This window comes from Centropristis striata, chromosome 10, assembly GCF_030273125.1.
Source record: "Centropristis striata isolate RG_2023a ecotype Rhode Island chromosome 10, C.striata_1.0, whole genome shotgun sequence".
NCBI classification, from domain to species: Eukaryota; Metazoa; Chordata; class Actinopteri; order Perciformes; family Serranidae; genus Centropristis; species Centropristis striata.
This window is the reverse complement of record NC_081526.1, coordinates 15174086-15201346: the sequence shown is the minus strand read 5'-3', so window position 1 is coordinate 15201346 and position 27261 is coordinate 15174086. Positions and strand designations below refer to the sequence as shown.

Here is a 27261-nt window from a genome sequence, read left to right as displayed (position 1 = left end):
CACTTCTGCTGAAAGACCAACCCGACACATAACCACTGTGTTTTTGTGTGGGAGTGAGTGAGAAGGGATTTCGGCCTGTATGTGGGAATTTCTACAAAATAGCATTATTTATTTATAAGGTGCTTCTTTCTAGATTCGATCTGAGGTGATGCAACAATTTAACTCATCAGAACAGAACTTTATTTTGTCACATGATCCTGTCACCTTTAGGTAAATGTTTTTCTTCCATTTGTAACGGCAGACACCTGACCGCCATTCTGCAATGGATGTGTTTAATGCCATATGCTTAATTGGGTAGCAGGGTGCTTTAACAGTTAAGGGGACTGTCCTTCAACAGGGGGACAAGGATTGAGTCCTTTGGAATTTCCTCTCCTGAGTTCTTGCAGAAAACCCAACAAAACCTTCTCCAAGAATCAGTAAATTATCATAATATCTGTATGTATTGATGTTGATTCTGTGGTGTTTGTCACCTCCTCTCTGTCCACGTTTCTTCAACACTAAGCGCCCTCCCTTCCCAGTGTTGCTCCAGTAACTTCTTGGCGAGCTTTTCTAAAAGGCTTAGAGTAAACAGGATTAGGGAGCATTAAAAAATCCCCCCTCTCTCCAAGAACCATCTGCCTATCTACCTGAGCCAGGAGCTGTCCTTTCAGCACCGTGGGACACACCTCTCTTCAGCTGCAGAGGAAAGCAGGAAACCAGCATGTCATAGTGTCGTCAAATGAATTCCGTACGAGCTTCTGGTCATTTTTTTCTGCGTCTGGAGACTTCTGAACTATGCAAACTTGTAAGAAGCTGTTGAGAGGAAGTACATATCTACTTGATCCTTTTCCAAGTCCACGGATTTAAACACAATCACGGATTTAAGATGAGCATCGTATCTTGGAGATGGGTTTTCTGCCCTGTTCTATTTAGTTTTGTGGTCATATTTCTGGACATAAGGACAGGTATGTGTTAAAGTTTGCTTTTAAACTGCTTGCTCACTAAGGAAAAAAGTCAAAAGTGAAGTTTAAAATGTGTTTTTCTTTTGCGGTTCATCAGATGCAACACTGGAGGGTTCCTCTATGGGCTACCTGAGTCAGGAGCCTGAGGTGTTTCCACGTGTCGTTCATATATCTGATGTGAAGGTTTCTGGTGAAGGCCATGTTATCTCACGACGGAAGCGTAACATCCTTTTCCCAAGTGGAGTCAAACTCTGTGCACAAGAAACCGCCCAGCAGGTTGTTGCAAACCACCTGAGCTACTTTCACCTCAGAGGTAAGACTGAACATAAATAAGGGAATATCATTGTGCACGGTGGATGACTATTCAGTCGTCTTCGGGTAAGTCAGAGATGGAGACACTCAAACAGCAGGAAGTTATTTGTCAAAAACAAACTGATTTTCTGGCGTTTTGTCCCCCTCAACAGGGAATTAACCATCCGATAGCTGAGAGTGTTAACCTGTGCCTTGTTTACAGTAATAAGTCCACCTTGGTCTTGCAGAAGAATGTCAGTTGACATCTGTGTGGACATCAGTTGCAATTAAGCCTTATAAGCTTTGCATTCAAACAGACTGTGGTCTACTTACAGGGTCACTTAACCTAAATTACAACCACATTTTCTCACTTACCCTAGTGGTATCTTGTCTAGTCATGCAGATAGTTTTGTTTTTATGTAGCCAGGTTTTAAAAGAGTTAACCTGATGCACCAGATGGTTTGTTATATAGAACCAAGCTTTCATTGGAAACTGTTTGGAAAAGTGCAGACACTTAAAAAAAAAACAACTTTGCATAAGATTGGATGACCCTTGTCAACAACCATCTAACACGAGCTGCCTTCGACCAGTCAGAAACCAGTCGGGACAAGAGTGAAAACATCTTGTCCATCGAGAAAGCCTTCAGTGTTCTTCTTTCAAAGAAGGAAAATTCACCAGTTCTGAAATAACTGCTGTTACAACAACATTTACAATAACATCTGTAAGAGCCCCTGTTGTTGTTTTGAATGAATAGCTGTCTCTCCACATCATCACACACACACACACACACACACACCCCTAAACCATGCCTGTAGCTGGCAGTTGTGCCTAACAGGACACCTATCGCATTACTAAAAGTCTGACAAGACAGATTTTTGTGTGATATTGTGAGAAACCAGCTGCATACCAAGGGGTTAAAAGTTCCCCAGTTCAGCAGAACAAGAAATATTGTCTCTTTTAATTCCCTGCTTCGCCCTTCCTTATCAAAACCTGGGTACTACATTACTTACAATGCAACTCAATCGCCAGCTGTTTGATGCGTACCAGCCGACGCTTCAAAGGCACATATCTCTGGATGCATATAACCAAAACACTTTTCATGGCTAGATACCAGTGCAGGAATGTAAATAAACACATTAAAGTGAAATTTGAGGTAACTTTACTTCAGTAGTAGCACTATATACTAGCCACTATACTTCTACTCCACTATTTCACTACATTTTAGAGAGAAATATTATACTTTTTACCCTATGTTGTTATAAAATAAACTACCAAAGTGCTTAGTAAACAGTTCAAACTAGAAATAAGAGAGTGGCCTTCTAGAGGTCTTCTTCCATGCTTTATCTTGCAGTGTAAACCAAAGTGAGAATTAATTTGTGCATTTGCCCTGTGATGTGGATCAGCTCCAAAATGAAATGTTTTCTTCCTTGGCCCATGCTACAGCCTTCTACCAAGTTTCATGAAAATTGTGCCAGTAGTTTTTCCGTAATCATGCTGAAAAACAAAAAAGCAAACAAACTGAACCTGAAAAATAACCTCCTCCTAGTAAATGTCAAGTAACAGTAATAATCAACTAATAATAGAATATATATGTGCAATCATGGCTGTGATTTGTCTTCAGACTGATACTAACGGATACTGTGGTATTGTAAAAACTCTAAGTACTTTTTCCTCCACTGCTAGATATCTCTAGGGGAAAGTGAGAAATCTGTTTTTGTGTCTGTGATTTGTGTGAATTGACACCTCAAAGAACAGATACAGTGCAGCACATGTGTGAAGCAGTTGTGAAGCAATATATTCAGGACAGAAGAAACATTTTGATCTGAAATGTACTTTAATGTACAGTGTGTGCATGTGAGCTGGCATATATCAAGGTGTGATTCCGGTCAGTAAACTCCTCCTGCAGCGTGGCGTAGACAAAGACAGGTTTGTTGGTGCCAGCAGACAGTCTCTGACTGGTGAAAAGTGGAGGTTTGTTACGTAAGATAGATTTGGATTTGGAGGTGACCACTGGTCTCACAGACAGCATCAATTAGACAAGAAGATTGGAGCATATGTTTGTGCACTGGCTTTGGATTTGTGCCCAGCAGGTTGACTCATTAAAAGGGAGTTATGTCATGAAGTTAACATGGTAATCGATATAGATTTGGGCGTTAGAACATCCAGCTAATAATATCAAGGTCTACCACTTTTAAAGTAATTAAAAATGGTGTCATTCCCCCTGCTAATGAGCCACCAGAGTGGTAATTAATGCAGAGAACAAGTGTTTTCTCAACCAAACTAATTTGTAAAACAACTATTGTATTGTATTCTATTTATGTGATTTAGTGTATTTCTATGTCTTTCTCTGGTCTGTCCAGTGTGCCAGGAGACCATATGGGAGGCTTTCAAGATCTTCTGGGACCGCCTGCCAGAGCAAGAAGAGTACCAAAGCTGGATGAATCAATGCCAGGAGGGCACAGTCACGGCAAAAGATATAGGCACCTACTTCAGCCAATCAGACGAGCATCATGCTCTGGTTAAAAGGGTAAGTGGCTGACTAATGCTTTATTGAAAAAGCTCTGTGAGCAGTCCAGAAAATAATATACTACTCTGCTTTGTATCTATTTCCAGAGAATGTCACTGCCAGGTATGAAAAGGTAAAAGAAACATATTTTCTCTCAGTGTTAATTCATCATTTTAATCATACATCTGTTGATCAAATCATTGCATAATCATTACATGACAAATCTAATCATTTGTAAATGTGTCTGTTCTTCTTTATGTAGTGAGCCCACCAGGTCCTGGCAAAATATGTGCAGGTAAAGTTACCAAAGCTCTTTAACCGTACCTGTTCATATTCCCTCTCAATTGCCACACATGACTTCATCCTTGTGTTTATTTGTGTTTAAATTGTTGCTAATATGTAGGAATGAGGATCTCTAAATAAGAGAACTTGATAGTTTTAAAACATAGCATGTTTGTAATCATCTATAACTAAGATGATCTTATAGCTACATTTACTTCCATGTTCTTTTCTGAATACAATAAGTAACAAATGGAAGAAATGTGTGCTAGAAGATCATTGCAAAGAATCGTGTGTCTGACCCAGCAACCTTGTACTAAATTTACTCAACTTCATTGTATTCTGAATTACTTGATAACATAAGAAGCTGCTGTTATTCACAAATAGTAAAGACTTCTTTTCAAGCAAAGTCATCATGTTATGGGAAACAAGCTTTTTGGGTTTTAAATGTCCAGATATTGACTTTATGCTGAGTAACATACAATAAATTTTCAAGAGAGAATCACCATGCATCAAGGTTTTGAAAAAACTATTTCTTTAAGTCTTATAATAGTTTTAGGGAAACAATGAATTTCTGTGATTTGGATAAAGATTTTCCTAAAAAACAACAACAACCAAAACAACAATTTTTTACTTTTGACACTTGTGTGTGGTGTTGTCTGTATCTGCTTGTATTTCCTCTTTTCCTTTTTGTTTTGCTGACATGGTGCAAAAAACACACGTAGTACCAAGTATAGTGAGGTGAAATTCCAAGAGGACAAAGCTTGTTCCAACACAAGAGTGAATTTTGGCTTTTCATTAACTTTCGTTCAGCCAGGGAGGAGGGGTTAAGTTTAAATGTTTATAAACAGTAAGCAGTAACAGTGACAGTAATTTCTGCATAATATGCCTTTAACAGATTAAATGAATGGCTGATTTTGTTTAGAGGATTTGTTGATTTAACCTACCAATAGTTTGCGTCTGTATGCGTATTCATTATTCAGCGATACGATAAACCCTGTTTAATCTTTACTGTTTCACAGCACTCCGACACCAACACCGGAAGCTGTTGACGCTCCTGAGCTAGGTCAGTATCACTGTAATATTAAGCATCCTGTCCTATATGTGCACAAGCATTATTGTCTCAGTGTCAGACCTTTATCTTGTTTTTGTTTTCAAGTTCGTATTCCTACTTTTCTATGCACAGAGTTAGTGAATCTTACTCTGTATTTGTTGGTGAGTGAGCTTGGCTGTAGGCCTGAGATTTCAAATGTGCTCGGGGTCAGGGCAGTCTAATCCATACAACCAGCAGGAATCTCAGCACCTGCCAAAGGTTTAAGTGCACATCCACTTGAAATAAACCAACAGTTCTTTTTTTTTTGCACATGAACTCAATCACCCAGAAGAAAAAGAAGAAGAGGTAAAAGAAGAGGAAGCAGCTGCCATTGATCCCAAGGTGGATGAGAGTCTGGTGAGCGCACACACAGATTGTTCACAGATTCATAATGTTTTTAATAATATGCACACTTTAGTAATAGATTGCTGCGTGTATTTGTCATTGCACAGCTGGATAATGACATTGCCATGGAGCCTCCGACCCCCGCTGTGCTGGAGCAGGTGGTGGAGCTGAGCATCCTTCTGACCGGAGAGACGTACATCGACGACCTTGACGATCCAGCCAGCCTCCAGCACCAAACACTCAGCCGACAGCTCGCGGAAAAGGTCTGTCTCTGGCTACCACTCCTTCTGTCTCATTTTATGACTCCCCTCAGTGCTACTGTGTCTTGGCTCCGGCCTGGACTCACTATATCTCCTGGTTTATGGTCGGTGATGGATGCATTGTTAGATTTAATAACACATACGGCTTTTTAACGGCAGCAGTAGTTAACTGTCAGGCAGGAGTTCAAAAAACACATAACTATGTGTTGAAAAGTAGTGTTATGCCGTCTTTTGGGAATATATAAACTATTACAAATGCATGTACAGGTACTTTTACCTTTGGCAGCAATTTCAGTAGTTGAGCAAATCTTGGAAAATTCAGTTAATTTGTTTAGGCGCTTTTTCCTGGAATCATAAGCACATACTTAATTTTATGTCTACGTTTGTCCTAATCGCTGACCTATTTTTAATTCTCAGTGGACATATACACATGAAATCAGCATACCTTCACATATATACTCACACACACAAACTCACATGCCTTGGAGAGATTTTGAGTGGAGTGGAGGACAAAGTAGTAAATTAATGTAGAGTAGAAGGAATTGGAGGACGAGCCAGGAGATCCTTTTTTTGGGTCCTCTTTTTTCTGATGGATTAAATAAACTGGGTCAGTGAGTGTGCAGAACAGTATATGGATTGTTTTTTTTTCTCAGTGCATAGAAGCGAGGCCTTGTCGAGCAATAAAAAGAGTTGACCACAGTGCCTTACTCAGACTCCAGAGAATTATGATCTGGGCCAAAGCACAAAAGACCCAAGACCTTGCAACTGCTTTGAACAAAAATTAGCCCTTTTGGAACAATAAAATGTGATTTATTTTGCCAAGCCTCGTCAAAATAAGAAACCCCCTGAGGCTCGTTTATGATGCTTGATCATATTTGTCCTTGCAGATAGAGGACGCTCTGCAGGGGCTTCCTGGATTCAAGAGTGTGTCTGTGCTGGACTTCAGGTCAGTCTCTCTGCTGTGGTTTTATCATGTGGACAAAAGAACTGTACTCACTATACGCCCAAAACTACCTCAAAATGTGTCATTAACTGCTTTTCCCTCTCCTTCATTCATGTAGGCCCCACAAGGATATCCAAGGGTGAGTTATCAGCACCAGCTGTTGTAGTTTGACCCAGAATATTCCTGTATTTAAGCCCACAGATCCCTATCAACAATTCGTTAGCTAGATCTGTGTGTGTGCGGCGTCACCTTCACCTCACACTGTATTTACCTGTGAGTGCGGGCACGTGTTAAGGTGTGCCACTAGTTGCCTGTGTTAATGGTCTTAGTGTGGTCACTCACATGTTAAGTGGGATCAGGATGGGTTCCACAGAGTGAGCAGGTGCTCTCCTATAGAGAAGATTAGGAGGGCTTTACGACCTTGCCAATCAGCCTCTGGTAGAGGGAAGGAAGGGAAAGATGTTTTCTGTGTGTGTCAGGGGAGCAAAGGTGAGAAAGAATAAAGGAGAGGAATATGAAAATGACACATAAATGGAGGGAGAAAAGTTAGTTGTTAATGGAGTGACTTTTTTCTTGTTACCATACGGTGGTGGAACTTTGTTTAGCTTTACATGACATTCAAAACATTAATATATATTTGCTATGTCAAGATATTATGGAGTAATGCCATCCTGACTGGGAATAGACTTAAAGGATCAGGCTCAGGATTTTAGACATTAAGTTGTATTAAATACAGGTGGTAGTAGTGAAGTATATGCAAAGCTATTAGCTTTTAGAGTTCTGGCTGGTTCAGATCGTAGAATAGATAGTTCCACCAGTACAGTGTACAGGCCGACTGCAGCACCAAGTAATGTTACTAAGCTGTTATTGTATTTACTGGCTTTTCTAAGAAAGAAAATAGTGCCAAGTGAAGTTGGTTTCTGATATGCACAAGGACCATGATTTTGTGGTGGAATGGGTGACCTTTTAGTGTAGTTTTGTGGAGTAAAATCTTGTTGTTTCGTGACTCTACCAGCTTGCCAGAACTATTTATTCTATGACTGGAACTGGACAGAACTCCAAAAGCTCATAGCTTTGCATCCACTAAACTACTAGTACTACTAGAGAGTTATCGAGCAGGTTACAACCAGCAGCCAGTTAGCTTAGCTTAGCATAAAGACTAGAAACCGAGGGAAACAGTTACTGCAGCCTGGTTTTGTCCAGAACTCACTAAATCTACCAGCCAACTTCTCTGTAGCTAGTTAAAGTGGAGCCAATATAATGATTATTATGGGTCAATTCAACTTTTTTCTTTTTACACTAAGCTTACAAGTTTACATCAATATTGCAAAACAGCAACATCATTGCCAGGCATCATGACATCCACAATATCCAGATAACAAACATTATATAATATGAGTTGTGGTCAAGGTGTCTTTATACAACACTTGGTTTGCATATAATGTTCCAGGACTGTCAAAGCAGACAAAGGTTTGTCATATTGTATAATTAGAAAATGCACTTACATACAGTTACAATCCACCCTGCATATTAAGTAAATTAATAATAGATTTCAGACATTCTTGTCCTGCTCTTTGTTTTCAATCATACTATGTATACTGTATGACCATAACTGTGCAAATAAATGAACATTAAGTACGCTGAGAAATATGATTGTGCTTTGCTGTGATTAATTCTGCATGCTGCTGGTTACTGCAGATGACAGGGCACAGCAGGAGTAGCTCTGACTGCCTGTATTTGTGTATGTATGAAGCCAAATAGGGAAAAATTTGGCCCTCCTTCTATATGGGGCTGAGTGCGGGCCGGCACATGCTCAGCTGTCCGCCAGAAACCCCAAAAACTAGGTCAGAGTGGAGGGCTCCCAGTAGTCGAGTGAGGGCTGATAGATTTGCTTTTTTTCCACCGCCTGGAATCTCTTGTGAAGTTTCCATGTTTATTATGATGATATTGATCATTCTGCTGACTCGGCTGTTTTTCGGGCCTATACAGTCGAGCTCGTGTCTTTCAAGCGGGAGTGAATCACACGAGTCATCAGTCATCTGTGACTGCTTTACATCTCTTTTTACCAGAAATGACATTAAATCACACTAATGCCTGAGTGATTTTAACCCTCTTAGACATTATTTTATACTTAAGTATTACCTCTGCCAAGGAAGTAATGTTTTCAGTTTGGTTTGTCTCTTTGTCTGTCTGTCTGACCCATTTCCATGAAAGTGTGTAGCATGGGTTCAGGAAGAACCCATTCAATTTTAGAGCTTATCTGAATCACTGGGCAGATACACAAATTATTTTTCACTTTTGGTAACATTGCAAGATAAGACATTTGTGCTGCCTTCATGTGGTGTCAGAATAATCGGAAAAACTAGTTCCCAATCGTATTTCATGGCTCACCTGATCTGTTTCTTTTGCTCTTCGTTGTTAGCATTGACATGTTGTTTTAACTCTCTGAGCAATAAAATACACTCCATTTCTTTGTAGTGTCCATGTTGTTTTTACATCATGAACACATGAACACTACACTTCTGCTAGTCGGTGAGTTTGGTGCACAATGGACTCCTCACTTGGGTCCAGACACTCAAACATGTATGGCAATATCTCTCAGATATTTTCTCCTATCGAGAAGACATAAAAACTTATGCTGTAGATCGCGAGCCGGCTGTGGAGCTCCTGGCCACACTGCTCTTTCACCGGTCAACCTAGTGCGAGCAGCAGTGGTGGTCGAGACCAGATCCATAATTTCTTACTGAGGAAAAAATAGTATGTGTGTCTCTTAACTTTTCATGTGGGAAAACATGTTAAACAAAGTGGACTATTTTTACATACTTGTATGTGTATGTGTCTGGAGTGGCAGCATTTACAAAAATCTTCATAAAGACATTTTAGAATAATGCAGTCCAGTATAACACCAACAATAACCTTTACCCACAGTAATTAAAATATGGTGACAGCGCATTAAAAACTAAACCTGATAATCCCATAAATGTAGAATTTGTGTCAGATCTGTTGTATGGCATTGCATTAAATTGTATGGTGTAGGTACACCTAATTTAGTGAGATCTCATTATGAATCATAATGAGATCTCACTGAATGTACAATGAATTATTGCCTAGCCCTGTTCTAAGTGTGGACTTGATGTAACTTCTACATATTCGTGTCTTCAGGCTGGATGGCGTGGTGGTGGACTACGCAGTCACAGTGGTGGTGGATGGATCCGGAGTGAGCAATGATCAACTGGACTACCTGACCTTGCAGTCGAACCTGGTGGAGAGCTCGTACCGGGAGGTTGTGGAGCTCCCCACGGTGGTCTACACCATCAGCGAGGTCAAAAACTTCTTCACTGAAGCCCTTCACAACGATGAGCTGCAGAGCGGTGAGACGATGGCCAGTGCTTGACAGCTGATATTCCCCGCACTGTGACAGAACACACACATGCCACCATTATAGCTATTTATTTAATTGGCATGGCAGCGGAGCCACTGTTGGCAGAGGTAGTGCATGCAGCGCAGGGCAAACCTCCAAATGTCATATCAAATAGAGACACAGTAGACCCAGCACTGATATTACAACATACGCTACACCACTTGAGAAAACATTCCAGGGTTTTAATAGTCTCATCTGTTTCTTATTTGTCTGCTCTTTCTGTCGAAGAGGACAGAGACATATTTATAAGAAGTTTCAGCTCAAAAGTGGGCCATTTTTAATGAACAAAAAACAGAGTCATCAGTTATAAGAGCTGTGTATTTATTCTGTGTGACACTTAAATCCTTGTCATTAAGTGGTCTGTGAAAGAGAGCTGAGCAAAAAAGAAGATGTTTGAAATCTGAGCCCTCACGTTTTTCTTGTGCTTTACTTGAGTCCTCTTGGCGATGACCCAGTGGATCGTACAGTTACAGGACTGTACCGGACTGTACTGGACTAGAAAAAAAGGATAAAAATTGATGCAGCAGAAGACACAAATGTAAAACACACGCTCAAATGCTCATATAGGGAGATTTAAACCACTGTATCTGCTACATTCAGCCAGTCAGTAAGTAGGTTAGCTGCCTCCGACTTCGGGCCAGGAGCCTTTCCCAGAAATATGAAGAAACTGAATGATGTGATAATGTCTATAGCATCTCCCGCTCCGGTGTGACTTCTCTCTGCTCATGTTTTTGCGAGAATGCGTGTCATTTGTTTACTGTGTTAGCGAGCGCCCCTGGAGATGCATGCCATCTGATGCTCACATCAATTATAAGCTTGGACATGTGAAATGATGGTTAAACACTCTCATATGGCCCACATATGTGGCTGGGGGAACTAACAGGCACAATTTGGTTTTGTTTTTGTGCTTTGGTGGCAATGCAGTAATAGCCTTGGCCCTACCGCCGCTGATATTCAGTCCAGATTTTAGCACTGATTTGTAGATATTTACCCCTGAAGGTACTGCTGTCAAACTGAAGACTGTCAGTGCAGAAATGGTATCTGTTAAGAAGCATTCCGCAGACTCTGGCAGGCATGATTAGTTTAACTATTTGGCACATTTGCATTTTGTGTGTCAGCTTGTATTAATATTTGTTTCCCCCACTGGTTCCATAGTGTCTGAGGTCCCTGAGCCTGTCAGCGCTGCAGACGGAGCCGAGGTGAGTTACCTCCACTTCCATCACGACAACAATCTGTGCTATCCAGATGCTTTGAGCTGCACAAAGCTGGTTAATCACTTTTGTTTAAGGAAGCCTGACAGCTGTAGTATGACTGATGTTGCGATAACCTGTAACTGGCTTGTGATGTTATCCAGACTCAGACCAGTGCAGGTACGGGGATGAGCTCACAAGCTAGGATGAAGTGAGGCTTTGAGGATTACTTTGGCTCTTGCTATAATAATCCACTGCTATTCTGGGGCAAAAGCTGCAGTACACCACACCACAGGGAGTAAAGAGAAGAGACAGCACATATGAGTGTATTCAGACAAGTAATACCGTCTAAGGTCTGTCTTTATTTGTGCTGTCATGTGGTCGACTGTGCGCTTTGATGGTAATCAGAGTTTGGGTTGCACTAAATGTGTCTGCTGGTTCGCTTTGTAGCCTAGCTTGCTAAGTGATTAATTTGACTCATTATATGAATTGCAGGAGTTTGGCAAACTTCTCATCAGTAATTGATTCACAGGCAAGAACTCAGAGCTACTGTGCCACCAAAGCACTTCTCTGGTTTTGGATTTGGAACATTTTAGATCAAGCTATTTTTTTTTTTTAGCTTTCTTTATGTTTATATTAGAAATACAGAGCGTGCAGCGTGCCAGCACAATAATTATGAACTTTTAAAATACAGCCAATACATGAATCAAAGGCTGTCGTACATGTATTAATTCAATTTGCTTTTATAAGATTCATTGATATTGGTAAATCTGGTGCAAAGCTATGCTGCAAACTAAACACACATTTAATAAAGGTTATTAAAGACAGCAGGCTGCCTTTTAATCTAATCTTGCAAAACAGGAGTTAGATATGGAAGAGTCCAAAACAAACAAAAAGTATTTGGTACGGGTGCGTCCCGGTGGCTCACACCGGTAGAGGGCTAACCATGTATGCCGTGTGCTGCGGCGGAGCCGGGTTCGAATCCCGCCTGAGCTCCCTTGCTGCATGTCTTCCCCTCTATCACCCCCTTTCTATCTCTCACTATCAATAAAGCAACAAAATGCCAAAAAAAAAAAAAAAGTATTTGGTACAACAACAAGGACACTGGAAGTGTAGACTAGCTAGCTAGAAGAAACAAAGTGGAAGATAAACCTTAATTAGTCGTCATGAGAAGTACAACAGAATAATTGGTAACGCTTTATATTAAGGTCCTTGTAATAACCATCAATTAACAAGTAATAAGGCCCTTGTAAGTCCTCACAAGATGCTTATTAACATTATTGTGTGTTTATAAGCTTATATAAGTGTTAATAATGGCATTACAAACACCCATGACCCACCCATTATGTCTTTGCCATGCCTTAATTAATCTTATTTTGTTTGCTTATTTATATTAAAATATACTTTATTGCTCATCTATTATAAGTTAACTATAAGTTAACTATGCTTTTTGCAACTACTGGATCTAAAGCGAGAACAATGCCGTATTACTTGTTAATTAATGGTTATTAAGGACCTTATTATAAAGCGTTACCGAATAATTAAAAATATAAAGATACACATGAGGTCCACAAATGGTAAAACTAACAAGAATAAAATGCATAAGCCTCATTAGCTAGTTCATATCCTATATGTGTGTGGCTACAAGCAGAGTACCTCCTAAAAAAGGATGTCCATCCTACGGAGCAGCAGCAGGAATCAAAGCTCCTGTTTCATTGCAGTAAAAGAGTGCCAAAACCCTGAGATAATAAAGTCTGTTTGTGATGCAGATTGTTGCTGTCGATGAGCCGCCAGAGGTCACTGTCCTGGAAGAGGAGATAGAGGTGGACACAAACGACGTCCTGCCTGAACCCTCCGAAACCAACACAGTGGCCAACGCAGAAAATGACGTCATTGTTCTGGAGGAGAGTGCCGTCGTGTCTCCTGCTCCTGTCCTGACCACAAGTGCACCTGAAGCTGGCAGTGAGTGTTTATCCTCTACATGCTATTTAACCCCCTATGATGTTTTTTTCTTTATCACATCGACCTTGTACTATTATTATTTTCTTTTGCTGACACTCTTGCAGTCTTTAAGCTTCCTTCTGCTTTATGTTTGCACTGAAATGTCCTCTTAGGAAATGGATGAATGATTTTATGTACCTGTTTAATTCTTATTTTGTTGATCTTAAAGAAATATTTCACCCATAAAATGACCCTTTGTATATTGATTACTCACCCTGTGTTACCTTGGATAGTTAAGAAAAACACCTTGTTTTCCTTGCATGCTTATATAGTAAACAGCTGATCCAAAAATGGAGTAAATCCTTCATGAATAAAGGTAAATAAGGGCCATGTTTAACAACAGCAAAACTAAATATAAAAAAATGTGCTTACAGACACACAAAAAACTCTTGCAGTATAATCCAGCTCTCATAAAATTGCATGCTCACTATTTCCCAATTACACACATTTTCACAGAAATCTTACTATTTAAAACACTTCCCCTGCGAGTCTAGATGTTGGTCTTTTGATTTAGTACTCCATTCACCATGGAGGCATGCAGAAAAGAAGAATGTTTTCTTCAATAATTCAAGGTAACACGGGGTGAATAATTGATATAGGGGGTGAAGTATTCCTTTAAATTAAATGTTTTGGTGTTGTTTGTGAAATAGATCTTTTGGAAAAGGTAGACCAGTAGAGATTGGGTTCAGTTTCTTCTTGTCTTTGTTTTTCCAGGTATTGAAGAGGAGGGTCTGCTGCCTGGGGACATTGTGGAGACTCCTGCAGTAGAAGTCCTTCCACCAGAGGAGGTCCCAGCTGAGCTTCCCTCCCCTGAACTGCCGGAGGGCAATACGCTGCCTGAACCACCAGTGGAGCTTGAGGCCTCGGGTTCACCCACAGATGACCTGGAGGAGCTGCTTCAACCAGCTACACCCGTTGAAGAAATAGAAGAAGTGTCTCCTGAGGAGACTGGCTCAGAAGATGTGCTAATAATAGAAGATGTCCCCATAAATGTAGATGCCATCTCAGAAGCTGAAACAGAGGATGTTGAGGTTGAAGCTGTTGCAGAAGAACCTACTGCTGCAGCTGTGGAAGATGAACATATGGAAGAGGCTGTTGTGGATGAGGTGGAGATTCCAGAAGAGCTTGAGATCTCCACAGTCGCAACTGAGAGTATATACTACGGCCCGCCTGCCGTTGCCCCACCTCCTGAAGCTGAAGCTGTAGATGTAGAGAGTGTAGAGCCAGAGGCAGCAGAAATAGAGCTGCTTCCAGTTGGTGAAGACTCAGCGGAGGCCACACAAGAAGAATCCAACCTCAGAGATGTTCCGTCTATAGATGAGGAAGTTGACCCTGAACAGCCTGCACAAGACGCAGACATTAATGTGGTGCTTGCTTATCCTGAGGAGCCTGTATTTGAGGAAGGTGGCATGGAGGAGGCAACAGAGAGTGAGGAACCAGCGGTGATAGAAGAGACCATACCTGAAATTCCACCTCTAGAAGAAGAGGGCCCGGCTGCTCCAGAGCTCTCTGCAGAGGATCTTACAGAGGACGAGATCATACTTGTCAACCAGGAGGAACCAGAGCCAACAGATATAAATTCTCTGAGCCCTGTACAACCGACGGCCCTGTCTCCAGAGAGAGAGTCACCTTTCACCCGTATCGCTGACGTGGACCTTACCCCTGAGGTGCAACCTGACATCATCGTCCCTTCAGTGGTTGAGGTAAAAGCACATCTTGATTTTCTTTTAAATGCTTAAACTCTAAGCTTTTATATTAGGAAACATATGTAGAATGATACTGCAGTTAACTAAAACAAATGAGGATAAAACTTTTTTTTCTTTTGTATTTGTGGAAACAGCACCTAAGCTTTAGACAAAAGGAACATTGGGCCTCATAAAGCAGCATTCTAATATATTCTTTCTTAATTTGAAAAAAGACAAAAAAATAAGAGCAAAGAAAACTCCAGATGCACCAAATGTTCTTAATCATCCAAATCTGCTCTTACCCAGAGGCGATGAATGATGAATCTCACTTAATCAGAATAGGAGAGATGCCACCAAAACTAGCCTGCAAAAAGAAGGAAAACATCTGCAGAAATTAAACTGGTGTGTTGTTAAATAAAGTAAAAAAGTAGCCATAGGATCAGTTCTTGTGTAACAGGTGAAATGCAACAGAAGACATTAATAAATGAAGATTTTTTTTCTATCTTGGTAAGAGTGCTCTCAACCTCTCATAATATTTTCTCTTAAGAGAAAAGCAAAAATAAGAAAATATTGATGAATCCCAAAAATCAGTGGGTACTAACAAAAGTTCGATAAGAACAAAAATGGAAAGAAATGTGTTGTATATTGCTCCCTCCCTGCATAAGGCCTCAATTAGAAGTAGAAATCTCAAAATCAATTTTTAAAAACTTTTTTACCTCCCAGATCCAGACCCCTAACGAAGGCTTGGACGATGCCACTACTGGAGACCAGGACTATGACGTGATCCACTACGGTTATGGTGTGATTAACCACACAGAGGAGGGCAGCACTGGCTTTCCGTTCGGTGTTGCACACGGCACGGATCAAGTCAGCATCGCCATGCCTGTGAACCCTGGACGAGCCCTGATGGTGTTCTTCAGCCTGAGGGTGACCAACATGATCTTCTCAGATGATCTCTTCAACAAGAGCTCCCCAGAATACAAAGCTTTGGAGCAACGCTTCATAGAGCTGGTAAACTTCTCAAATGTCATGTACGTGTGGTTATCAGAATTCCCAATTTTCTGTTTTTAACATCACACTGTTGATTTTTCATTGTATCCCCAGCTTGTGCCATACCTGCAGTCCAACCTGAGTAACTTTGAGAATCTGGAGATCCTGAACTTCAGGAACGGGAGCATTGTAGTTAATAGCCGGATGAAATTTGGCAAACCTGTGCCACAAACGGTCACCAACACTGTCTACCTGATCCTGGAGGACTTCTGTAACACAGCCTACCAGACTATGAACCTGGCCATCGATAAATACTCTCTGGACGTCGAGTCAGGTATGTTCCTGCCAATATACACTGCAGTGTTATTATGCGTTTTGTGTCTTGATCAAGACATCAACTGTTTGATGCTTTCGCAACTTTCTTGCAAAGAGTTTGATAAGATTATGGACACCACTCTTGTGCCCCATGCTGAATTTTTTTTTCAGATCCCTTACTCAAGTAACCGTACTAATACCACACTGTGAAATTACTCCACTACAAGTAAAAGTCCTGCATTCAAAACATACTTAAGTAAAAGTACAAAAGTATCAGCATCAAAATGGAGTTAATGTATCATCATTTTTTAAAATTTTCTCAAGGTATCGGCTCATTTTAACTACTTAATATACTGTTATGAGATTTGATTTAAAAAGAAAGTCTCATCACTTTAAATTGATCAGGTTTTTTTGTTAAATCTTGACTTGAAAAATAACTAAAGCTGTCAGCTAAATGTAGTGGGGTATAAATGCAGTATTTGCCTCTAAATGTAGTGAAGTAGAAGTATAAAATTAAATAAAATGGAAATACTCAAGTAAAATACATGTACTTCAAAATTGTACTTAAGTACAGTACTTAAGTAAATGTACTTAGTTACATTCCACCACTGATAGTGTCTGTTTGTTCAATAATTGTTTGTAACGTATAGTTATCTTTGCTTAGCATAAAGACTAGAAACAGGGGGAACAGCTAGCTCGGCTCTATCCGAAGGTCACAACATCTGCAGACAAACACCTGAAAAGGTCTAGAGGAAGTCACGGTGCTGGGCCAAGAAATAGTCCAATATTCATATTAAAATTATGGTTGGAAGAGTGGCTTCAATCTTCTCATCTAACTCTCAGCTACAGAGCGTATTTCCCAAAATGTAGAGCTATTCCCTTAATGGGTGTAATCCTAGAACATTGTTTTGTAAAATAACATCACTGACTCAGTTCTGAAAAAACGTGTCAGTGTGTGAAAAGGCCTGAGAAAGCAGATGTTGAATCCCTTTCGTGACACTTCTTGATCCCAAGAGACGAATGTCACAGTCCCAGCAGCTGAGTCGAGATAATCAGGGCTTCCCTGGACTGCAGCCAAGTGGACACATATCATTAACTGCACTTTGACCGACTGATTACAGCGTTCAAGTCAATCATGGAGCCAGTGTGACATATTCCTCGACTTTTTATGAAATGTCCTCATGTTGTGTCACTCTATAGAGCTTTGTGTGTTTGAAAACATCCGTCAGCTTGTAATCGGCAATTCATATTAGATATTAATGATTCATATTTGTGTTTACAATCATGACTGAGCTGTTATAATCTGTCTGAGTCATAGCCAGCACATCATGCTGAATCCCAGCATGCATCAGGGATAAGTGAGGGAGGAACAATGGCTTTTGTATGTGTCTGTTTATTTGGCAAAGAAAGGAGATCATTAGTAAAGACACTTAAAAAAAGGTTAAGTATTTAAAATCTTGTGTGCAACAATATACTTTTCTGTTGTTGAGTGTGTTTAACTTTGTGTGAATTTTCAATTAAATCTATAAGAATAATATGCTCATTTGAGAGAGAATTCTACTTTATCATCTACAGCTACAGCAACCGGCAACCTCTGGGTCTGAAAAGTGAAGCCTATGTGGAAGTTGCTTATAATGACCATCAGGGAGAGAATAATCCACTTTTCCCTTGATTTATTACCTCAGGAAACATTTTTCTAATAAGTTTGTGGTCTCAATTGCTAGTTTCAAGTTTTCAATACAATATGATGTTCATTTCTGTATATTTGACCCATATCTCTAAGCTTTAGAGGTACTGGTAGGTTACCTTTAAACGGAGCCAGGCTAGCTGTTTCCCTCTATTTCCAATGCTAAGCTAAGCTAAGCAGCTGCTGGCTGTAGCTTCATATTTATCAAACAGACATCTTTTCATCGGTCTACCAGCATGAAAGCAAATATTTCTCTGAATTTTGAACAATTAATTTTATGTCTGCCTTACATTTTAATGTTTTTGAATGAAATGTATACATTGATAATTCTACACTTTATGAAATAGTTGAAATTAAGCTTTTTATATGCTCATCACCACATGAGAACCTGCTTTTTACAGTTTCTCAAAACTCCTGTTTTTTTTTTCCATTTCCAGGTGACAAAGCAGACCCGTGTAAGTTCCAGGCATGCAACGAATATGCGGAGTGTAAGGTGAACAAATGGTCGGGGGAGGCAGAGTGCGTCTGTAATGCTGGATACTTCAGCGTGGACGGCCTGCCCTGTCAGAGCATCTGTGACCTGCGCACAGACTTTTGTCTCAATGACGGCAAGTGTGACATCATCCCGGGCCAGGGAGCCATCTGCAGGTGGGTGGGGATTAGGGGAAGTGATCTGCATGTGTGCGCGTGAAAAGAGTGTCTGAGTTTGCAGGTTTGCAAGGTCAGTGCTTCATCACAGAAACAGATTTCGAACAGCTCACACAGGAGGCCGGATTCCCAGCTTCTAGTTATATGGGGTTTGCTGGGCTGCATGCTGATCATGTGGAGACGAGAGATGCATTGTGCACTCCAAACATTTGTTTAAAATAAATGAAAAATGTGTTCTAGGTTAAATAATTATAACTGTAATAAGCTGCATGGAATAAAGATTTAGTTTTACACCTTACTTGGCTACAAATACCTATAAAGTATCTTCAGGCTTTTATATTTTCTGGCCTACATCAAGACTGTTTTCAAGAAAATCAGGTCAACATTTTGAGAAAAAACTCAAACCTCAGTCAACCTCACTCAAACACCAGTTTATTATGTTAATTTAATCGTGCCCTCGAGCACTAAATGTACTTTACATAAATGAAAGCAACGAGCACCATTTGGAGAGCCATAATTACCAAGATTTGCTTAATGTTGTGATCCATTTTCCAGCTCCAGGATGCATATTATCACATTTTTGTTTGGTGAAATATTGTTCATTATATGGTGTTACAGCCCTGTCGTATTTCTTTTCCTGTCCAAGACATTTCAAAGGCTTAGTTGCAGACATTTTTGCTTTATATGTGTGTGTTGTTTGTGTCAAAGCATGTGTGTGCTTGTGCAGTCCAAACAGACATTTGCATGGATTAATGTGTATAACATGATGTGCCAGTGATCTAAATCAGTGACAGAAACATGTCCTCCGGCTCTGTTGTAACTGTTGTATGTAGGGCTCTTTAAATCGAATGATTATGAACAGACAGACAGGACGACGTGCCAAGATGAGTGCTAACCTTTGTTTCACACCCTCTACCACATCATAAAACATGTCGGCAGCTCCAGATGCTGCTGGATTGTTGTTTATTCCACACTGTCCAACCAAAAAAGTATCGCAATGCTCCATGGAGACAGGAAAAAAAACATTTGGAAGAGTTATTTTATTCCAAAACAAGGCATTTAAGATTTAATGACACATACAAAACATTATAATTGTTGTTAATAACAATGTCAAGACAAAATACGAACATGGTTGAGGATTCGGTCATTCATTTTTACGTTCTTAAATCATTCAACACAGGATAAACAAAAGAAACAGTGATGGGTATCTTGTTCTCTGCTGATACAGTTTTTTCATTGCCACCCAGGTGTCGTGTTGGGGAAAACTGGTGGTACAGAGGAGAGCACTGTGAGGAGTACGTCTCTGAGCCGCTGGTGGTCGGCATAGCGATCGCCTCTGTAGCTGGATTCCTATTGGTAGCCTCAGGAGTCATCTTCTTCCTCGCCCGGACATTACGGGATCAGTATGACAAGGATGAGTCAGAGGACCCCATACGGTGAGGAAACCACTTGTGTACCATATGGCCAAACCTTTAAATAGGCCCCCCAGGAGTAAGATCCAGCAACTAATCCATGTGATTCTCCCTGTGTCTCTGCAGATTTAGACTTTATATATTTATTTATCAGTGAGTGACACAGTGGTGAAAAAAAAGGAACATAATTTTGTCCTTAACAAACAAATTACCTACAGAAAAGTGCTCCTTTTAACATCTTAAACTTGGGAATAATTCCTGGTGTGGCTGATTAACTTCTATTGGGGATCCTAAATGTTTCAAAGCCAACAAATATGTCAGGCTGAATTTAAACGTACAATGCATAAATTGTTTCTTACTTATATACTATACTGGCTTATATATAGTATATGTCAGTATATTATAATTTAACTGTTTAAAAAATAAAATGCTGTGATTGCACTAATCATTTCTCACATTTTTATTTTCAAGAAACTACTATATTATCATATATTGTGTAGAATTGAAGGAAAGTTATAAATAATAATGTATAAGTCTACACTTTTTTGTAAAATCCTGCATAATCTACCCCTTAAAATGTTTGCACATAAAATGAAAAGCAAGAGACCCAAAATATTTTTGCTGGATGTAAAGATGCATCCATTTTAAGTTGCATCCAAAAAACATGTAGCCTCAAGTTTTAAAATAACTTGTGGAAGCAGAAAAGATATCACACTTACATGACACACACAGACATAGTGCTACTGTATGTAATATATATAAATCACAGTGCTCAATGAAAAGAACCATATATGATGAATTTTCAGATTTTTTTATCAACCTGCAAAAGCTTTTTACTGTGTTCCTGTAAATAATCAAAGCTCTCTTTTCTGTTTGATAGTGAACAGCAACACTTAAATTTGGTGTGTTTGAAGTTTTCTCTCCTCCACATAATCCTTTTAAGATTAGAGAAGCCTGGCTACTTTCTTGAGGGGACAGAATAAGTTGAAACGTCCCATGACTGCACTGTCAGTGAGACAGCCAAAGTTATCCACCGCAGCATCCCTTTTTTACACTCGTCTCTACCGCTGCCTGTGTCTCCTTCCTCCTTTGATCCTTCCTTTACTTTTTTCTTTCTTCTGCAGACACAAAGATACACAAAGTATCTCTTCACCGTCTATCTATCTGTGTGTGCGTGTGTCTGTGTGTGTGTCTGGCATGGTTCCCAGAGCAGACTGTGGTGAAACACTGTAACCTAAGCCAGTTAACTGATCAGATACGCTACTGATCTATTTCCAAGAGCTCTAAACACCTAACACAATAGGCTTTCTTATAGTCTGGTATCTAAAAAAGGAGCTTTCCAAGGTTAAAAAAGGTAAAAACAACACTTAATTCTCATTCACTGTAGCTCAGATTTCTCTCCTGGCTTCCTAGATGACATGTTGCTTTGTTTATGCTGCCTCCACATTGTGATGGATTCTTTGTGCCCCGCAGGCGAGCAGAGAGCCTCCCGTCTCTGGAGAGGGCGACCAAGTACAACCCTATGTATGAGAGTGAGGCCACCACAGGCTACAGCCACTACTACCGCCGCTATCCTGAAGCTCCAGTTTACAGTAGCGCCAGCGCCGAGGCCTCCACTGACTTCAGCAGTGAGGAGATACGACACATATATGAGAACAGTGAACTGACCAAGGAGGTGTGTGTGGCTGATGGCTAAGGGAGACTTTTTTTTGCAAATGTTTCTACCTTTACTTCCCAGTGAAATGGTAAATCCATACTAAGTTGCTTCAGCATAAATAGAAGTTGATGATAACAGCTGTACTGCATGATCAGGTATATTGGGTCGGGTACTTATTTAAAATAAGCATTCATGGGGGTAAACTGGTGGTTAATGATAGACTCCGTGCAACCCAGTAGAGATCAGCAAAATAGTTCTAGCAAGTAGACTGTAGTATAATGTCATCAAGATTTTTTTTAAATCATGTATGTAGAGCGCATTCCCAATAAGACTTACTACAGCAGACCCTGCTTCGAATCCAGCCCGAAGTCCATTTGCTGCATGTCTGCCTCTTCCCATTTTCTCTGTCACTACTAAAGCTGAAAAATTCCCAAATATAATCCATAAAAAATAAGCAATATGAAGAATGTGGTGACAAGTGGTGGAAGAAGTTCTCAAATTATACTTAAAAGTGACATTATGCTTATGTTTAACTTCACACTTGTGTTTTGGGTTTGTAATAGGACATTTGCGTGACTTAACGTAACCCCCCCCCCCCAAAAAAAACAACGATTTTTCTCATACAGTCTGTGTGAATATACCTGTATCCACCGTCTATCTGAAATGGTCTGTTGTGGCATAAAATGGAAGATACTCAAGTGAAATAAAAGTAACTCAAAATTGCATTTGAGTAACTTGAGTAAATGTATTTTGTTGCATTTAACCACTGGGGGTGACTAAAGGTAATTTATGGCGTCTGACCCTCGCTGGACAAAAGCTCTGTTGTTTTCCTCGCAAACATTAAAACATGTGCAGGCGAAAGATTTATGCATTCTGAAGTGTTTGGAAAAACTCAATTTTGGGGGAAGAAAAACTAAATGTTTTATTATGTACAGACGGATAAAATTGGGAACACAAAGATCTTGAATTGCTGAAAAAAAATCAAATTCCCCCCCCCTTATTTTCATACACAAAACTTCACACAGTTGAACTGAAGTGCAGGTGGGAGATGAGCCTCACTTTTAATGACGGGGGACATTACTTTAATTTTGCACGTACCAGATTGACCTGACAAGGACCTGAAGTGGGGAAACTCGTTCAATCCCCTCCTCTCTTTTGCCTTCTAAAATAAGAAAGCCATTTTATTTTTTTTTCCTTTCTATGAGTGTAAAATGTCATGTTTTGATTGAGCCACATCCTGTTCAATTTACTGTTGATCACCCTGTGATGTAATGTTCCCTCTTGTCCCGACTGATACCATGTGTTTCTGCAGGAAATCCAAGACAGGATACGCATTATTGAGCTCTACGCGAAGGACCGGCAGTTTGCAGACTTTGTACGGCATCATCAAGCGTAAGTCCTGTTTTTTTTCTTCTTCTTTTATACTGCAGTGAGATAAACACATGGACCAAACTAACCAGGATGTGAGGAAAAAGGGAAGTGAGTTTAAGATACAGGAGTCTGGCAAGATTGTGCTGAAAAAAGATTGGTGTGTTTGTGTTGAGCTGCAGGAGACGGGGAGTTCAAGCCATGCCAATGCAGCATGGAAACAGATTTATCATTTTTAAATCTTCACCAATCAGGCCCGGAGCTGATACAATGAGACAGAAACCATTAGAGACACAGACATTCCTTTGTCTACCAACAGTCTGGCAGTAACAGCCTGTCTGTGTGTAAAAGTCGTGGTTGTTTTTAAGTCGTATCTGGCTGTAGATCACCGCTCCGTGTGCCAGGCAGACGCTTCATGCCAGATAAACCTGAGTTAAGTTGAGGGTGATTGTTTGTACAGTAAATAAACTGTCTGATTTAACCTACAAAGATTGAATCCAATGTGTTTGTGCATGTGTTTTTATCTGCTGCAGCGTTTTGGATACCCGCAGAGAGAGCTCGTCTGTACACACATGAAACTCTCCTGTGAACAACACAAGGTATTCTTTCTTCCTTTCAAGACTGTGCAGCAGGTTCTTAATTTCAATTACAAGCTTTCTCACATTTTTTTTATCGTATTCGAAAGTGGGGTTTTATGAAGTATTTATCCATCCAGTCAGTGTTTGGAAAAGCAGGCAGGGGTACTGACAAAGGCTGCAGCAAAACTTATTTTACCCACACTTTATGTGTACACTGTATTGAGAATACTTTAAGTGTTTTACCTTGCTGTCACACAGCCCTGAAACTGGAGAAGTTCAATGCGCTCGTCAAAGCCACCAGACTCCATTGACAAAAACAGTAGTTTTACCCCACAGAATGCAGGAGTTGCTGTTCTGTCATTACCGTGATTTGTTAATTTGTTTGTGTGATTGTGTTGCTTTAGTGACTCATAATATCTTTATCAAAGGAATGACTGTAACAGAGTATAGCGGCAGCACTTTTTTACGATTTAAAATGAAGAGATTAAGATTAAAATGGCCTTTATTGTCATTGTACAGACACCTCTACAACAAAATCACGAGTGCATTAGGGATAAACAACATTAAACAAAAAAATGAGAATAAAGAAAACACTGTGTGATGTCGTAACAAATAAATTAATAAAATAAGAACGATAAAGCATAAAGTATATTGTACATTTTACATGATATTGCATGTTAGAGTTTAGGTATTGCACATTTTGTATGACTATCACTAAAATAAGCTTCTAGCAGCAGATATTTGATCCGAAGTTGGGGAGAAAATAACAACATTGGCAACCAAGATTACAGGTTTTCCTGACGTTAACATATAGCACTGTATGTAATGGAAACACTGCAGGAATGAGCCTGGAACAGGCTACTCATATATATATAGAAATCCATCAATTTGAGCCGAGAGTAGAAAAAAAACTGTTACGAACAAAACATTCCTAGCAGTCAGATGTGAGGTTCTTGCTTACAGGGATTACTTTTACTTGTGTTTACCACACTGAACAACCAACATTATATTTTATATGACGGAAAATTGAGGAAAAGGATTATGGTTTTAATTTAATTTGCTTGATCGTTATTCATTCTTTATTAGACACTTACAAGATATATCAGCTGAAAACTTTAAAAACATCCAGCAGTAGACTGTATAGTTTGTATGTCTAATAATAATAATAATATAATAATAATCAATAATATGGACCCTGCTTACTGACACACTCTTTCCTGCTGTACAGAAACATGCCTCTGTGTTAGAAAGGTGAAGCTCCCTGTCAAGACTCTCCACTTCCTTCAACACGACACTTCACACTTTACTCTGGACCAAACAGCCCTCTCGTTCTGTTTCTTACTGTTCTTCCTCCTTCCTTTGTGCCTTCTCTTGACTGGGTGAGCTGGTTTGGAAGTGTTGCTGCTCATCCACTGGACGTCTTACCTTTTAGGGAAAACTGGACCGCATCCTGTTACTTGAAATATTCATCACAATACTGTCCACAGTAGAACTTTTGTGTAGTGGAATAATTGGTTTTGTTTCATGTCATATCTGTTTATTCTAAAAGAGAAGAACTTAAAGCTGTGAATATGTATATAGTCTTACTGTTAGGATGTTTGCTAGCTAAGATATTATTCTGTATTTTATTTTTTGTCTCTGCAATACAGAGCCCACATTTACTCTTTAAGTTTTCTCAGAGAGGCACTGAGAGAGCTGCTCTTTTTTAGTCAATGGTGCTATCTTAAATGTAGTGGTGACTCAACACCAATGGATCAACTCTGGAAATACTACTGTACATTAAAGAAATAGTTCAACATTTTGGGGAAATATGTGCATTCCCTTTCTGGAAAAAACTTAGATGAGAAGATCAATTGATAAATATTCAGCCTGCACAGACACTGGTAACAGGAGGAACAGCTCTGGTAACAGTCTGACATGGTGAAAATTGATTTTTTTTTTTTTTTTAAATGGCTGTTCACAGTATTTTCTGATTCATGAAATGATGAAAAGTTATAACCAAAATTCCCCTCTGTAAAAACCTTGACACTTGCATGTCAACAAAAGGAGACAATGAAATGGCTTTAGCGAGTGTTCAGATTTTTGTTCTGGAAACATATGCAAATTAGCTTATATTAAATAAGATAATGCCTTATTTAAATATATTAAAACACATTTTAAAAACTTTTAACACAAAAACACATCTAAATGTTAGGAATCAGCTGGGAAAGGTTCGTGGTGATATCTATTAGTTCAAATTTGTACTCACTCTGCTTTAGAGGTGCTGGTTTGCAGATTTTGTTACGTTCAGACAGAGCTAGGCTAACAGTTTCTCTCCGTTTCCATTCTTTGTGCTAAGCTAAGCAGCCCAACATGTAGAGAAAGTGGGCTCAATCTTATCTAAATCTCCAAAAGAAACCAAATATTTCCCAAAAGTTGAACTATTCCTTTAACGTAATCCCTTACTGTCTTACAACCTGAACGTTTTCTGCAGGCAGGTGATTTTTCTTCACCCATCACAAGCTTTGGTGTGTATGTTTGTAAATGTACGTCGTGGTAGACACGAAAAAGAGAACACAGTTGTGATGGAGGGAAAGGCAGAGAGCATGAACCCTCTATAGCTCTGGGATTCAGAAATAAATGAAAACATGTTTCAGTGGAAAAATGCTCTGGGGCAGGCGGCCCAGGGATTTGATCAAATGGTTTGCTTTCAGATGTCATGTGTAATGCAAAAAGCAAGCTGATAAACAACACGCGCTCTTTGGAAAGACAACCTCAAGCTGCGTCTCCTGCTTAAAGAAACCTCAAGGTTACCAGCAATTCTTTAAAAAATTATCTTCCCTGTGACTACTTGTTTGGCCATGATCCTGCTCCTCAAGCTGAAAACCTCCTGACAGACTAATTCCAGTGTTTTCTTTGGTATTCTCACATGTTCCTCCCTGGACTTGTTCTGCTTGATCCCTCCTGTCCCTTGAGTGGACCCTCACAGCTGCAGCTGATTTGAACTGTAGGTTTTTTCGTTTATTGACGGCCAGTGTGACCGTCAGAGTCAGACACATAGATCTAGCTTCTTGTTTACATTACATGCTCCTTTGCTCTTATTTTAGAGGTCTACACAATGAAGCAGACTCTTCTGACAGTGTCATGCCTTTTGCAATCTGCATATTCAAATGTGTTTTGTTTATGCATGCTTTTTTAGTTTCTGCATACAGTTTTTGTCCTCCTTCTGCCACCTGGACAAAAGGCCAATCATCCCACAGTGTTCTGTCATGTAAATAACAATGAAGATATTACTAACAGTTGTAGGATATAAAATCATGTGTGATTCAACTGTTTCAATATATGAAGTTATTCTTTTTATACCGATAACTGTTTCACCATTTTAACAGTGTTATCATACCGTGCAGCTCTGTAAATTACTAATAACAAATTGTAACATGCAAAAATAAAATGTTTTATATAAAATACAGAATCTGGTCTGGTGGTAGAGTTTAGTATTTAAAAGTTCAACAATTTCGGGAAAAATTTTGTTCACTTACCGAGAAGCAGATGAGAAGTTGTCGTTGGCCTTGCTTGCATTCAGTTATTTTTATGAACATGTTCAAGTATCGGGTTAGAAAAGCTGAATAGAAACATCAAATTGTTATAAAATGTCCTACATTTTGTGCAAAA

At 39.6% G+C, this 27261-nt stretch overlaps 1 protein-coding gene across 1 annotated transcript; it reads left to right on the top strand.

Moving 5' to 3' along the window:
• The first annotated feature begins 679 nt into the window (after positions 1 to 679).
• On the top strand, positions 680 to 27055 carry impg2a (interphotoreceptor matrix proteoglycan 2a). The gene is made up of 22 exons (XM_059343240.1): positions 680 to 944; positions 1039 to 1254; positions 3593 to 3759; positions 3846 to 3871; positions 4001 to 4033; positions 5040 to 5083; positions 5400 to 5467; positions 5563 to 5718; positions 6603 to 6661; positions 6777 to 6797; positions 9821 to 10029; positions 11235 to 11278; positions 13039 to 13231; positions 13985 to 14973; positions 15679 to 15966; positions 16060 to 16279; positions 18385 to 18595; positions 19843 to 20031; positions 21481 to 21682; positions 22977 to 23056; positions 23566 to 23631; positions 24839 to 27055. The coding sequence occupies exons 1-21, from the start codon at positions 866 to 868 to the stop codon at positions 23606 to 23608; spliced, it is 3537 nt and encodes a 1178-aa protein (XP_059199223.1). The 5' UTR covers positions 680 to 865; the 3' UTR covers positions 23609 to 23631; positions 24839 to 27055.
• Positions 27056 to 27261: the final 206 nt, after the last annotated feature.

Excerpts from the sequence above, each read along its gene's own strand:
- impg2a (XM_059343240.1), top strand. The coding sequence starts at position 866 with ATGAGCATCGTATCTTGGAGATGGGTTTTCTGCCCTGTTCTATTTAGT. Across the intron at positions 10,030-11,234 it reads CAACGATGAGCTGCAGAGCG|TGTCTGAGGTCCCTGAGCCT; the intron begins GTGAGACGATGG and ends CTGGTTCCATAG. Across the intron at positions 16,280-18,384 it reads CTCTCTGGACGTCGAGTCAG|GTGACAAAGCAGACCCGTGT; the intron begins GTATGTTCCTGC and ends TTCCATTTCCAG.